This window comes from Oppia nitens, unplaced genomic scaffold (assembly GCF_028296485.1).
Source record: "Oppia nitens isolate AA-2021 unplaced genomic scaffold, nextdenovo-longstitch-racon4-pilon3 scaffold14_pilon_pilon_pilon, whole genome shotgun sequence".
NCBI lineage: Eukaryota > Metazoa > Arthropoda > Arachnida > Sarcoptiformes > Oppiidae > Oppia > Oppia nitens.
The window spans coordinates 1,326,147-1,340,789 of NW_026533193.1; the positions used below are offsets into that span (position 1 = coordinate 1,326,147).

At 28.5% G+C, this 14,643-nt stretch overlaps 2 protein-coding genes across 4 annotated transcripts; one reads left to right on the forward strand and one right to left on the reverse strand.

The window, feature by feature from the left end:
- The first annotated feature begins 1,248 nt into the window (after positions 1-1,248).
- On the forward strand, positions 1,249-2,919 carry LOC128961545 (ADP-ribosylation factor 1). Its single transcript, XM_054307798.1, has 4 exons — positions 1,249-1,515; positions 1,585-1,841; positions 2,026-2,261; positions 2,376-2,919. The coding sequence occupies exons 2-4, from the start codon at positions 1,694-1,696 to the stop codon at positions 2,535-2,537; spliced, it is 546 nt and encodes a 181-aa protein (XP_054163773.1). The 5' UTR covers positions 1,249-1,515; positions 1,585-1,693; the 3' UTR covers positions 2,538-2,919.
- Positions 2,920-5,561: 2,642 nt separating this feature from the next.
- LOC128961522 (insulin-like growth factor 2 mRNA-binding protein 2) lies at positions 5,562-14,339 on the reverse strand. Of its 3 annotated transcripts, XM_054307780.1 has the most exons (7): positions 13,849-14,339; positions 13,296-13,639; positions 12,130-12,654; positions 9,261-9,602; positions 7,139-7,763; positions 6,313-7,070; positions 5,562-6,229 (listed from the first exon to the last, which is right to left on the reverse strand). In XM_054307780.1, exons 2-6 carry the CDS (start codon positions 13,355-13,357, stop codon positions 6,330-6,332), a joined length of 2,295 nt encoding a protein of 764 aa, XP_054163755.1. In that variant the 5' UTR covers positions 13,358-13,639; positions 13,849-14,339; the 3' UTR covers positions 5,562-6,229; positions 6,313-6,329. The 3 variants fall into 3 exon arrangements, with proteins under 3 accessions (XP_054163755.1, XP_054163763.1, XP_054163747.1); XM_054307788.1 differs by lacking the exon at positions 5,562-6,229 and having other exon boundaries at positions 6,266-7,070; positions 7,139-7,760; XM_054307772.1 differs by lacking the exon at positions 5,562-6,229 and having other exon boundaries at positions 6,266-7,070; positions 13,849-14,338.
- Positions 14,340-14,643: the final 304 nt, after the last annotated feature.

Consider the following 14,643-nt stretch of genomic DNA (forward strand, 5'->3'; position numbering starts at 1 on the left):
TTAGTTGTAACTTATTATTGCTATAAAAAAAATATTATTAAATAATATACAGTATATATAATCCAGGTAATTGAGATAACCATTTTATTATTATTAATTAATTATTATAATTTATTAATACTACCTGTTTAATTAAATCAATTTTATAATTATCATGCACAAGCCAAAAAATGTAATTAATTAATATTTAGTTTTAAATTTTATTTTTTAACCTTGGTAATACTCTTTTTTTATAGTTTAGTGTGTTTGTGTGTGTGTGTGTATGACAATCACTAAGTTATGATAATCTATTAGTTTACCGCCACCGCCGCCGCCGTCGGCGACCATAAGTGTCCAATTGGGTGGACGCGCGCCGCGTCGTGGCTGATGTTAAGCGTTTGCCCCTCAAAATAAAAATACACTGTAGTATTGACTGTACTGTACATTGCTATCCATATACACACACACACACATAGACATATAGAGGGGGAACAATATTTGTCTAGTTATTCGGTAACGTTGTATTTGAATGATCTATACAGTGCAGGCGTTGACAGTGAATATTGAATATTACAGAAACAAAATGGTCGTCCAGTTATGTGTGTGTGTGTGTGTGTGTGTGGGGTAGCAACACAAACGACGTCCAATTAGACTAGTGAGATGGGGGGATGGGTGGGGGAAATAGGATTATTGGTTATTCAAAAACATACTACTATTCAATCTAATGCTATCACTGACATAATCCCCCCCAATAGCCCCCACTCTATTAGAAACACTAATAAAAATTAGGGGATAATACAGTCAACGACATTATTGATTGACATTTTTAAAAAAAAAATTAAATAAATAATTTTTTTTAAGTATACAGTCATTGATATTGTATTGCATTGTATTAAACGCCGGCAACTTTTTTTTTTTATTAATAGCAATACTATTATTATTATTAGTCTAACAATAAATTATAAGTAAAAAAAATATAAAATAATTATTATTAAAAATTATTTTATTTTATTTTTTTGGAAATACAAATTAAAACAAATTTTTTTTAAACAATTTAATTTTCTTAAATAAAAACTTTTGGGTATAAGTTTATTACTAAAAACTTTATTATTTTATGTATGATAAAAATAAAATTTTGAATAAAATATATGGTATGTAAAGTGTATATAAAAACTAGTGTTTGACTGTATTTATATATACACAGTGTATGTATGTATTGTATAGACTATTATATAGTATACATGTATTCCACGTCAGTATTGTATGTATTAGTACTGTATATATACTGTAATATAACTCTCTCTCTGTATAAACTCAACGTTATATTCAATGTTATAAATGTGTTGCCATTTGGACTCATAGTTGACTCACACATACATACATACAGACAGACAGTTAAACAGACACTCATTTGGATTATAAAAACTAACCATTGATTTGATTGTTATTATCATCTAATTTAACCATTGATTGACACATCCATTGACTGATCATCAGCTGCTGGTTATTACTGAATCCATACTAAGATTATCAGAGGTTACCATTGATTTTACTATTGATTTGATATATCAAATAATAATTGTTTTGTTTTTTTCCGGCCAACAGATCCTCGACAACAACAACAACATAGACATCATTGTCGACGACTACGACCACCACTCCAGAAGACATTAAGAAACCTTAAGATACCTAATCGACATCAACAGCAACAACAATGGGCAACATTTTTGCCAATCTATTCAAAGGCTTGTTCGGCAAGAAGGAGATGCGTATACTAATGGTCGGCTTAGACGCGGCCGGAAAGACAACGATCCTCTATAAGCTAAAGTTGGGCGAAATTGTGACCACTATTCCCACTATCGGTAGGTACTGGTTGTTGTTGCGGGTGATGATAGTGATGGTGACAATCGCTACTAACACACCTTACAATTCTGTCCGTCGGATCGGATCTCTATCTATTTGTCTGTCAGACATCATTGATGATGGGATCAGTCCTTACACACTGTCTTAATGTGTATTTTGTTTTGTATTATTCGTAAATAATAGGTTTCAATGTGGAAACTGTCGAATACAAGAACATATCGTTTACCGTATGGGATGTCGGCGGTCAGGACAAGATTCGGCCGCTATGGAGGCACTACTTCCAGAACACTCAGGGCTTGATATTTGTGGTCGACTCTAACGATAGAGAGCGTATAGGCGAAGCTCGCGAAGAGCTGATGCGTATGCTGGCCGAAGACGAGCTCCGGGATGCCGTACTGTTGATATTTGCCAACAAACAGGTATAGTACAGATCTGATCCAATCCAATCAATTGGACAATTGTTTGTTGTTTTTTTTAATACTTAATACCTCTCCCCTCCCGTATTGTTGTTGTGGACACTATTATTATTGTAGGACTTGCCGAACGCCATGAATGCGGCCGAGATTACCGACAAACTGGGACTACACTCGTTGCGCAATCGCAACTGGTATATACAGGCTACCTGTGCCACATCGGGCGATGGACTCTACGAGGGTCTCGATTGGCTTTCCAATCAACTTAAAAATCAAAAATAATTAATTATTAATTATTTTTTTTTTAATAATTTATAATATGATGAATTGAATTTGTTTTTTTTTAATAATAATAATAATAATTTTTTAAATATTATTAATTATATAAATTAATTAATTGATTGATTGAAACACACAAACAAACAACCCTTTTCCTCTTATGTTTACTCTCTCTCTCTCTCTCTCTCTGTTTGCCCGTCAGATAATAATAATAGTAATTTAGTTTTTAATTAAAACAAATAATTTAATAATTGTAATAATAATTAATAATAAACGGACGGACACTCCATTTTACTAAATTGATTGAGCGATAAAATTTCAATTGTAATTATTATTAATTAATTAATTAGTTATATATATATATATATATTTTAGAAGTATTGTATTCACGGCGCTTAACGTTATTATATATATATATAAATATATTTAGCGATTTCTATGTATTTTTATTATTATTGATATTAATTTAATTTAAAAAGATATATATATATATAAAACAACAACAAAAATAATACAACATATACTTTATTATTGATATATATTTATATATTTTTGCTGTTATTATTATAATTATTACTTATATATACTGTAATATTCATTTCATACACACAACACACACACACACACACTTGTCTTCTCAATATATCTATCAATATATTTATATAAAAAACAAATTATATAAATCTATTAAAAAAATTTTATAATTAAAAGAAAACTCCGATTTAACAACAAAACAAAAAACAAATTATTATTAATCATTTGAAAAATCATTTTGTTATATATATATATATAATTAATAATTTCTAATTATTAATATCTCTTTTTAAAATGGTATTTGTAATGAAGTTTTTTTTTGTAAAAAAAATTTCTCGAAGTAAAGCTTGGATTTTAATTTTAAAAAAATGTTTCAAAATTTATTTTAGTTATTAGTTATTAATAATAATAATTTACCAGCACCTGTGTAGGGTATTGTTTATTACTTGGATCTTACCTGGATGTCCATTACCTACTGTACCTGTCTCCACATACAAAGTGTTATACCTATCCTTAAAAATTAAGAAAACAATAACTAATATATTTATTTAAAAAATCAAGTTTTTTTCAACAACAATAATAATAGACAAATAATTATAAACTTTGTTTTTTTTTAATTAATTTGTTTTCAATATTATATATATATATATATAATATTTAGAAATTCTCTTACAATTACTTTTTTTGAGCAAATTATTTATATAATAATAATAATAATATCAATAATAATAATAATAATAATTTTTATTTATATATTTATTTTAATATATATATAAATTATATGTATGTATGTATATATATATATATATATATCTATAAATTACTATATAACCAATGGGATGGCCAATGTTGAGTCTCAAAACCTCCCCTTTATATGTGGTGTGTGTTTTACCCCCAAAAATATTTTTCTATTATTTTTTTTTAAAAAAAAACATTGCTATTTTTTATTTATTTAACGGATAGTATAGTAAATTTATATATATATACTGTTTTTTTTTATATAGACCGGTAGGCCTGAGCCCAGCCAAACAATCGGAGATTTTTTATATGTGTGTAAATATTTATAATTATTATTAGCCAAACAAACAAACAAAAATTAATTGTGTATTTGATTAGTAAATATTTTTTTTTTAAAATTATTTTAAATAAAACCATCGACTGTATTAATGTATGTGTTTTTGTTGTTGTATAGAGAATATTATTGAATTATATATATATAATATATATATACTTAAATGCTTAACAATAGTATTATTAGATACAATATAATTGCAATTTTTTAAAAAAATGAATGAATTAATTAATTAATTTTCATTTAATATATTTAGTTATTTTTTTCTATTTGAAAACAAAATTATTTTTTTATTTATAATATTATTTTAAATAATAAAAAAACTAAGTTATGTATTCCTATTGTATGTATCGATTAATTACTGACATTTATTAATAATAATAATAATAATAATTAAAAACAACAATAAAATTAGTGATTCAAGAGAAAAAAATTCAAGTCATAATATAACTGAAATCCAATTTTAAATAATTAATTAATATTTTTTAAAAAAATTGATTATTTCATAAAATCCTTTTACATATATTTGTTTTTGTTTTATTTATTTATTTATTTTTTTAATTTTTAAAAAACAGTGGACACAACTGAGTAATTAGTAGATCAGTGCACAAATTGAACGCTAGTTTTTTAAAATTATTAATAATTTTTTAACAAAAAAAATTATTAAATAAATGAAACCAGAAGTTTATATCTTGATTATAATAATGAAATTATTCAAATAATTATTATTTTTAAAAAAAAATCATAAAAAGGATTATTATATAAATGCGATTAAATAACTGTTCATTAATAATAATAATAATAATAATAATACCAATAATAACTAAATATATATATATATACTGTATATACCTGTATATATTTTTTTAAAAATGACACAAAATATGATATATTTATATATAATATTTAAATGTATATAATTATAAAAAGACAAATTTCTAAATGTTATTCTAATTTATTAAAAAATTATATATATATATATATATATCTTTCAAATTGATATATATATGCAGTTTAACAAAATCAATCAAATCGCGGGTTATATAATAAAAATAATATCCAATAGATATATCCAAATGGCATTCAATAATAATAATAATAACTCAATAAAATTCAATCAATTAATTATATAGTCTATCAAAATGTATTTTTTTAATAATCAAACATTTTTATCATCATTAAAAAAGAGCCTGTTAAATTCAATCAATCAATTAATTAATTATAATTATTTAGTATCGATTACTAAATTAGATTTTTTTTAAAACAACAAATTAGATAAAAATCAATTCAAATTATATATATATTTATTTATTTAAATGTTCGCATTTGTGCACCAAATCTAGATTTATAATCATAATAATAATAATGATAATAATTTTAATCCTAATTAAAATAGTAAAATATGTATTGAGTTATATATATATATATATACTGATCAATAATTATTGAAACAAAAAAAAAATCCAAAAATCTTGCGGTAATTATTCATCAAATATTTTTTTTTAATTATTTAAATGTTTTTTAAAAGAAAAATTATCCCAAACTATAGGTTAATTAGTTAGTTAGTAGTAGTAGTAGTGGTAGTAGTAGTAGTAGTAGTTGTATTAGTAAATGGCATACAAATTGCTTGTATAGAAATGCGCTAAATAATAATCATAATAATAATATATATACGTTTGGTTTTTTTTGTTTGTTTAATTTGAATTAAATCACAATTTGACGACAACAACAAAAAAATTTATTATTATTAAAACACTTTAAAACATTATGTTTTTTTGCTCTAATTTATTTGATTATACTTTTTTAAATAAAAAAATTCTCAAAAAAAATTATCTATTATTTAGTTATTTTTTTTAAACAGTTGTTTAAAATTGAGAGCTGACTACCAACTCCCCCAAGAATTTGCTCATTTGTTTTGTTATTTTTTAAAAAAAGTAGTGTTTTTTTTGTTAAGTGTATGGATCAGTTGACCCCTCCCTACTTGAGAAAGAGAGAGAGAGAGTAGTCACCCCCCCCCTGCTAAATGATATAGATATTGGCCATCCCTTTTTTCCCCCACAAACACACACACACACACCGCGTGTGTCAACTAAAAAAAAAATTTTATTTTAAAAAAAGATAACTGTTTTCTATATATATATATATATCGATATATATATATATATCTCTTACTATTTTTTTTGTTTGTTTTATTGTTTTGATTGAGACTCAGGCTCTGGTGGTGGTGGCTGTTGTTGTTGTTGAGGAGGCGTTTCTGATTGTTGTTCGCCTGTTGTTGTCGGTGTTGTTGTCGCCGACGTTGTCGTCACTGTTGTTGTTGTTGTTTGAGGTGACTGTGATTGCTGTTGATTATGATTGGCTGATCTATCTTTAGTAGAAGATTTATTATATGTAGACTGTTTTCCAACTACTGTTCCCGATGATAGCATTGAAGGCACTACAGCTGAACCGCGGCTAACCAATGACCGGATCTGTCGCTGAGCCGCTTGCGTACTATAAAAGTCGCCAAATATATGAACGGGCGTCTCGTCGGGCGTAACTGGCCCGCCGTCGCCAGAAGCTGCCGATGAAGCCGCTGACGATGACGTATCTTCTGGCAGTTTGATAATGGTTCGCGTATTTCGTTGCATCTCTTTGACCACCGAACCGCCTTTGCCAATGATACGGCCGACTTGTGTGGAAGGAATCATTATTTCCACTTTAAGTCGGGGATCTTGTGTGGACTGGGATCCAGTAGACGCCGACGGATGAAAACTTTCGACAAACACCTTACGATAGATGAGAAACTGTGCCACATATTGGGACTCCGGTGAGCCAACTATTGTAACCTTTCGTTCGTCTTGTTGTTGTTGTTGGTGTCGGCTGTCCTGTGGTTGTTGTTGTGTGGACGCCGCTGACGACGACGACTCATCTCTGGTAGACTGAGCCACCTATTGATGGGAGAGAGAGCATCGATAATGAAATGGTTAACATTTTTTTTGAGTTTAAAAACCCTTACTTTAATGCTGGCACCAGAATTGCTGATCATCTCCTTAATAGATGCACCGCCAGTACCAATGATGGCACCGACGGAACTGTTAGGTATGTATAGAAAGACTGTTTCCTTGGTCTGGTCGATGCCGGCGCCGGCAAACGTCAAACCGGGAAAACCGGCAGTGAGTGAAGCCGATGGCTGCAGATGGCCGCCTGGACCGGCCGGATGGCCGATACCGCCGCCGGCACTGGACATTAGTTGAGGCACACTGTATGCTTGAGGCGGATTGTAGAGAAAATATGGATGCGCTCCTCCACTGGCGCCGGACGGTGAGGCACCCGGACCGCCGCCGCCGTGACCACCGCCTCCACGATGACCACCATCACGTCCGCCACTGGCGCCGCCGGGAGGACCGGCTAGTGGATAGTTTTGGGCACCACCACCGCCGCCGCCCAATGTCGACATCAGTGACATGGGATGCAAACCAGGAAACATCAGCGCCTGTGTTGGTTCCAGGGCTTTGATGTCCGATTCGTAGCTCTGGCGCAATCTTTGGCTGATCAGTGTCTCGGCTTTGCACATGTTTTCCAGGGAACCTTTGATGGCGATTATGCGCTCCAAGTTTAGACTGTTAACATCGTGTATACTACTGATGGATCAGATAATTGGGTGATATATATATATATGTATGAGATAGTAGTAGTGTATAGTTGTTGTTGTTGTTGTGACATAACGTACCACAATATACCCGATATATATATTGAAACATATAGAAAAATAAATATATAAAAAAAAACAATGGTATCAAATCAAATGTCATCAATTTTGTGTTTATTTTTTATTTTTTGGTTAATTGTGTTATAATAACATATTTAAACAAATTTAATCAATATATATATATATATATATATATATATTTATTTTGATCATCAAATAAAATATCCCAGTGCTATAGTTTGCAAGTTTTTTGTTGTTGATTGATGAAAAATATGTTATAAATATCTGTTCAAATTTAAAATATTAACCAAATTTAACTAAATTGTATTATTGTATTTTTTTTAATAAATAAAATCAATGCCATTAACTTCTACTAAATATTTATATATAAATTTATATCAGTAAATATATACTATTTTTATCATATATAGAGTATAGAGTATAGAAAAATATTTATTTAGCTTATAATTTTTGGATAAAGCCAATAAGTATAAATTGCAAATAAATATAATTAAAAATTAAATAATATCACGATTTTTATTAAATAATTTAAAACAACAATAAGTGAGAGAGAGAGAGAGAGAGAGAGAGAGAGAGAGAGAGAGAGAGAGAGAGAGAGAGAGAGAGAGAGCACTGGGATGAGTTAGGAAAAAAATAGAGGGATAAAAACATAGTTGTTTGACATTTACATATATATATATATATATATATATATTAGTGGAGGCAACAAAAAAAATATATATATATAACATAATAACCCAAATGATGATATTATTATATACAGTATAAATAAATAAATATATTGTGTTTGTGGTAAACAATTTGTTGATATCATTCAAAATGATTAAAAAATTGTAATATATATATACTGTATATATATATAGGTATATAATCTTATAATAAATATATTGATGATTAATAAGATTTAAATATCAATATAAGGTATATATATACAGTATAAACTTATAATACAATTTAAAAAATAAAAATAAAATCATATTGCAAATCACACCTAAAAAAATCCAATTAAATATTTATTTTTTCAAAAAATAGATTTTAATTTCCAGGCATCACAACTAAAATAATACTAAACTAAACTACTATAAACTTAAATTTTTATTAAAAAAAACTATTACATGTTCACTACATAATTATTTTTCTTTTTAAAATTTAAGATATTATTTAGAAAAAAATATGTTAATATCTAATATACGGTAAAACATGTATATATATATATATACAGTATATCATAAAAAATCATATATAATATAAGTATCTTTTAGTTATACCTATATATATATATATACAATATATATGCCATAATGATATATAATTCAATTTATAGGGAGACAAACACTATGTATATATATATATACCTATATCTAATATATCAAATAATATTATATAAAAAATAAACAAACAAACAAACCTCGACACAGTTATCTTGGTATCCGACTGTTCCATAATCCTCTTGATTGTTGCACCACTTTTGCCGATAATACGGCCAATCAGGTTGTTATGGGCCAGTATTTTCAACGGTATTTCTCCCCTATTGGTATTGTTAGCTTCGGTTTGCATTACCTCCAGTATCTTATGGCAGGCCTCCGAACAGTTATCCGGATTACCATAGATGGTGATCACCTTTTCCAGTGCACCGGCATTTTCTTTGCGATGAACATCTACTCGGGCGTGGGTTTGTTGGGTAATCTGTCGTATAGTGCCACCCGATCGGCCAATTATGGCACCAACCATATCGCTCAGCACCAGTATTCTGTGAGTGTGTATGTGTGTGTGGGAGGTGAGGGGGAGGGTGGGGTAAACAGCAATTAATAATTATTATAATGCTTATAACAAATATATACATGTTTTTTTCTGATGAATATTTTTATGTAACAATATGTCTAACAAATATCATATATATATTATGCAATAAAATATATTTTTTTAATCGCTAGCAAAATGCTATACATTTATAATATCCATTTTAAATCTAATATATAGTGTATATATATATATATATATATATTTCTATCAGTTTGTTTGGTTATATTAAATCAAAATCATATTATTATTATTAATATGCAACTTAGTAATTAATAAATAAATATAAAGTATTATAATTATTATTATTCTAATATGATCTAGCTTAATTTATTTATATGCAATAATCTATCTTTCAATGTATCTGTATCAGTATATATATATATATATATATATAATATATATCTAGAGGTAATATTATTAATAAAATGGCAATATATATACGTATATATTGAATATTTTTCACAAATCAATGTACAGTATATAATATGATTTTATACCGTATATCAGTAAAAAAAATAATAATAATAATAAATAATACTAATATGTTTATCACATTCATCTACTGTCAATACTAGTCAATACTACTGGTAAACTAATCATATATTTATAATATATATATATATGAATATCATATAAATTACACATTTTTGAAATAATATTAATACCTAATTACTATTATTATTAACTATAGAATAATTAGATAAGAATATTATTTTAAAAATGTAAAATTTATGTTAATATTATTTTCTTATTATTATATTATATCATTGGATAATATATATATATATATATATATAAATTTTCACTGATAATAATAACCTCCTAATACATAATTCAATGTACAATGATTTCAATGATGATGATCATTATTTAATATTTACATCAATATTATTATTATTATACTAATAATAATTATAATTATCATCATCATCATCATTGGTATCAATATCAATATTATTATTATCATAATGGATAACTGTGCAGCTCATCATAATTTTGTATGTGTGTGTGTGTGTGTGAAATAAGTAGTAATTGATCAGTTAATAAGCCAAATAACAACAACAATAACAAAATTATAATTAAATTAAAATAAATAGACAAACAACCAAACAATTTGTCTAATTTATTATTATTTGTTTATTTGTTTGTTTGTCTTGCAATATACACATTGATGATTTAAAGATTAGCATCATCACCCAGGCCAAGCAAATTGTATATTTTTTAAAGTACCGGTACTATACATAAACACACACACACACACTGTATGGCCATATTATGGGAATTCATATATTATTAAAAATATTATTATTATCTAATCTATTAATCTATTAATACTGATGTGTGTGATGTGATAGTGGTATGGGTCCCATACACCATCACCACTACTATTAATACAGATTATTATTATACAGTAGTACTAGTACTAGTAATAATAAAAAAAAACTAAATGTGATTTAGATTTATCACAAATTATATAATTATAGTATATTATAGTATATTATTTTTTCACACATAAATTCAAATACACACACACATTGCTTATAAATTTATAAATAAACATTTTTTAAAAAAATCATATAGTTGATTAGCTTACTAGCTCACTAGATTATGTATACTAAATAAAATTTATATATAATATATATATATATTTTTTTGGATATTAAATATATAAATATATACAAATATACAGTATATATATATATATATATATTTAAGTACATTATTGCAGATCATGTATAATTGTTAAACCTGGCGTATATAACTACATTTAGATAGATAGATATATATATAATCTATATATATTATACTAGAAAAAATTAACAACAACAAATAACTAAAAATTTAAATCCAACTATATATATATATATATATATATAAACCAAAAATATATATCCATAAAATTCATTTAATTAAAAGTTAAAATATTCAAAATATACAGTATATAATTTTCAGTATATAATTTTCAGCAAATTATCGCCCAAATCATATACATTGTGTATAATACTAATAATAATAATACAAACAATTTCAATAATCAATGGCAATCAATAAAATCAAGTGTCTAATAATCATATACCAAACACACACACATACATACATATACACACACACACACAGCTGATCCCTTATCGGTCCAGTATTTTGCAAAGACATTATTATACAAACGCACAGGTATTTTGAAACAATAATTGTGTGTCAAATGCTATAAACTTTGTATGTATGTGTGTGTGTGTGTCATATGATATAAAGATGAATAGTTATCTACACACACACACACACATACACTACTAAAACATATACATATAAGCAAACAATAAATAGTTATGCAATTGTTTTTTCAGTTTCTCTAAATGCAAAACTAACAAAACTAATTGCAACCAAACAATTGCCAACAAATAAAACAAAAAAAAACTATATGTACTGTATATATATATATATCAATATATCTATGAATGGACACAACAATAACATACCTGAGCGGAAAGTCGGGCGGCCGCTGGCCGGATGACATACTACCGCCAGTTCCTGAGATATTTGATGAACGATAAGATGAGTTACGGTGATGATTGCGGCCACCAGATTGGTAGCCTCCTCCGCCGCCGCTTTTGTTGCCGCCGGCATCTCCTCTCCTATCCGACGGTCCCATTTGGCTGCTATGATGGCTATCTTTGGCCGTCTTATCGGTATCTGAGGCGACGGCAATGGTGTTGTTGTTGTTGGTTGTGGTAATGCCGTCCAAGTTGTCGGTCTTTTTGCGATCTTCGCTGTTGTTGTCGTCGTCGTCGTCGTTATCTCTATAGTCTGTTGCAGTGGTGCTACTGCTGTCTAACAGTTCAGCAGCGTCTTCAGCACCAGTAGTAGTAGTATTAGTACTATTACTGTTGCTATTAATATTGTTCTGGTGGTTGTTGTGGTGGTGTTGGTGGTGGTCGTCCTCCGAGTCGTTGACGTTGTTTGCCGTACGTTCAGTAGTAGTTGTATTAGTCAGAGCACTGATACTATGGATTAAAGTCAAGAGTATATATATATATAAGTATGAGAAGTGTGTGAGAAAAGAGTTTTCTCTCTTTCTTTCGGTCTGTCTGTGTGTATGTGTTATATATATATATGTTTTATATGTGTCTAAAGAGTCTGTAAGAGAGACTGCTGTTGGCGTTGAAAGACACAGAGAGACTGACACAACACAACACAACCTCTCTGGGAGAAGACCAAGAGTTAGACTGAGAGGAGTGATGCGAGAGAGAGAGAGAGAGAGAGAGAGAGAGCTCTGAATCAATGAATGGCTTTAAGAGATAGGATCTGTTATATAGTTTGCTGTGTATGTATGTATGTATGTATGTGTATGTATGTATGTGTGTGTATGTATGTGTGTGTATGTATGTGTGTGTCTATGTATGTGCCAACAAATATGTGTGTATGTGTGTGTGGCATGCGATCTGTGGATCTGATTTAAGCGACTCTTAACGGGCAGTACTGCCGACAACAACAACAACATCACATGCATTTGGTGTAAGGATAAGGTATGGGAGGTTTTTGGGGGATATAAAGGTGTGATCAGAGAGAGAGAGAGAGAGAGAGAGAGAGAGAGAGAGAGAGAGAGAGAGAGRGAGAGAGAGAGAGAGAAAGAGAGACCACTAACTCTTGTCTTGTTGTCTTAACTTGTGATGACTCGCCATCCAAACAGCCGGTCGTCGACAGCATAATACTTATCCCACGGACTTCACTGACAGTAACTTTACTGGCGATGACAGCAACTGTCTGTCTGATTGTTCAGTCTAGCTGTCTGTCTGTCTATCGGTAACTCTTGCAATAGTTTGTCGGCCACTCACTATCGGGGCGATAGTTTGTTGTGAACACTTGGTGTGATGGGGTGGGGGTGTGGGGGTGCAATAATCACACTGTATTACACACACTATATCTTAATCAACAACAAAATGATTGATTGTCTGGACGGGTAGTGTGGTGTCGGTGTCGGCCGGATAGCTGTTTGTGATATCATATATATATATATAATTAGATTAATAATAATTTTTTTTTAAAAGTATTAGTTTTTTAAGTAGTAGTAGTAGTAGTAGTGATATATGATATTAATTGTTAATATTTTGTTAATAGTTAGTAATTAATACAACTTTTTTAATTAATTAATTAATTAAATAAAATATATATATATTTATAATCAAATTAATACCAACTTTATTGTTGTTTTATTATATTTATATTATTAATGTATTGAAATTATTTGCACAATAAATAAAATTTCACAAAAAATTTTTTTCAACAATAATAATAATCACTTATTAATAATAATAATATATGTAGTAATAAATTGCATCGGTATGGTATGGTATGGTATGGGTATAGTATGGCACAGTTAGCTATAATATGTATTTAATTTGTTAAAAAAAACACACACACAAAATTTGTATTGTTTATACACACTGTATATATCATATATAAATATATAACTAAATTAATAGCCGATTAAATAGTTAGTATTATTTTGGGGACCAACCAATTAATCCATACTAAATGGCCACACATTTACATATAGTATATAACATTGTGTGTGTGTGTGTGTGTGTGTAGTGTTGTTATTATTATTATTATTAATATAATGTATTTATATTAAACATATATACTGTATATACTGTATATACTGTATATACAGATTAAACACCACAACAACACATAGACAAACTGTGTGTGTGTGTGTTTGTTAGGAAAGGCCTAACAAACATGTATGGTATGGGTATGTGTGTGTGTGTGTGAAAAATATACTGTGTTTATAATGCATGTGTGTGTGTGTGTGTATAACAGTGCCAGTGACAACATGTGAGTCCCCCCCCCTTAAATATATATGTATGTATTTTTTTTTTTGAACCATTGCACGAGCTTTGACTGTGTGTATCTGTGTGTATGTGTGTGTGTGCTATGGGCTCAACCATACATACCGTTCCTCTTTGCAATTTTTCTACACATATATTGCA

What these genes read in the sequence shown, in the direction of transcription:
- LOC128961522 (XM_054307780.1), bottom strand. Translation starts at nt 13,357, where the DNA reads ATGCTGTCGACGACCGGCTGTTTGGATGGCGAGTCATCACAAGTTAAG. An exon ending in CCGCCCGACTTTCCGCTCAG is followed by an intron (nt 9,603 to 12,129) that starts GTATGTTATTGT and finishes ACACACTCACAG; the next exon opens with AATACTGGTGCTGAGCGATA. An exon ending in ACCAAGATAACTGTGTCGAG is followed by an intron (nt 7,764 to 9,260) that starts GTTTGTTTGTTT and finishes CTGATCCATCAG; the next exon opens with TAGTATACACGATGTTAACA.
- LOC128961545 (XM_054307798.1), top strand. Translation starts at nt 1,694, where the DNA reads ATGGGCAACATTTTTGCCAATCTATTCAAAGGCTTGTTCGGCAAGAAG. An exon ending in GACCACTATTCCCACTATCG is followed by an intron (nt 1,842 to 2,025) that starts GTAGGTACTGGT and finishes CGTAAATAATAG; the next exon opens with GTTTCAATGTGGAAACTGTC. An exon ending in TGATATTTGCCAACAAACAG is followed by an intron (nt 2,262 to 2,375) that starts GTATAGTACAGA and finishes TTATTATTGTAG; the next exon opens with GACTTGCCGAACGCCATGAA.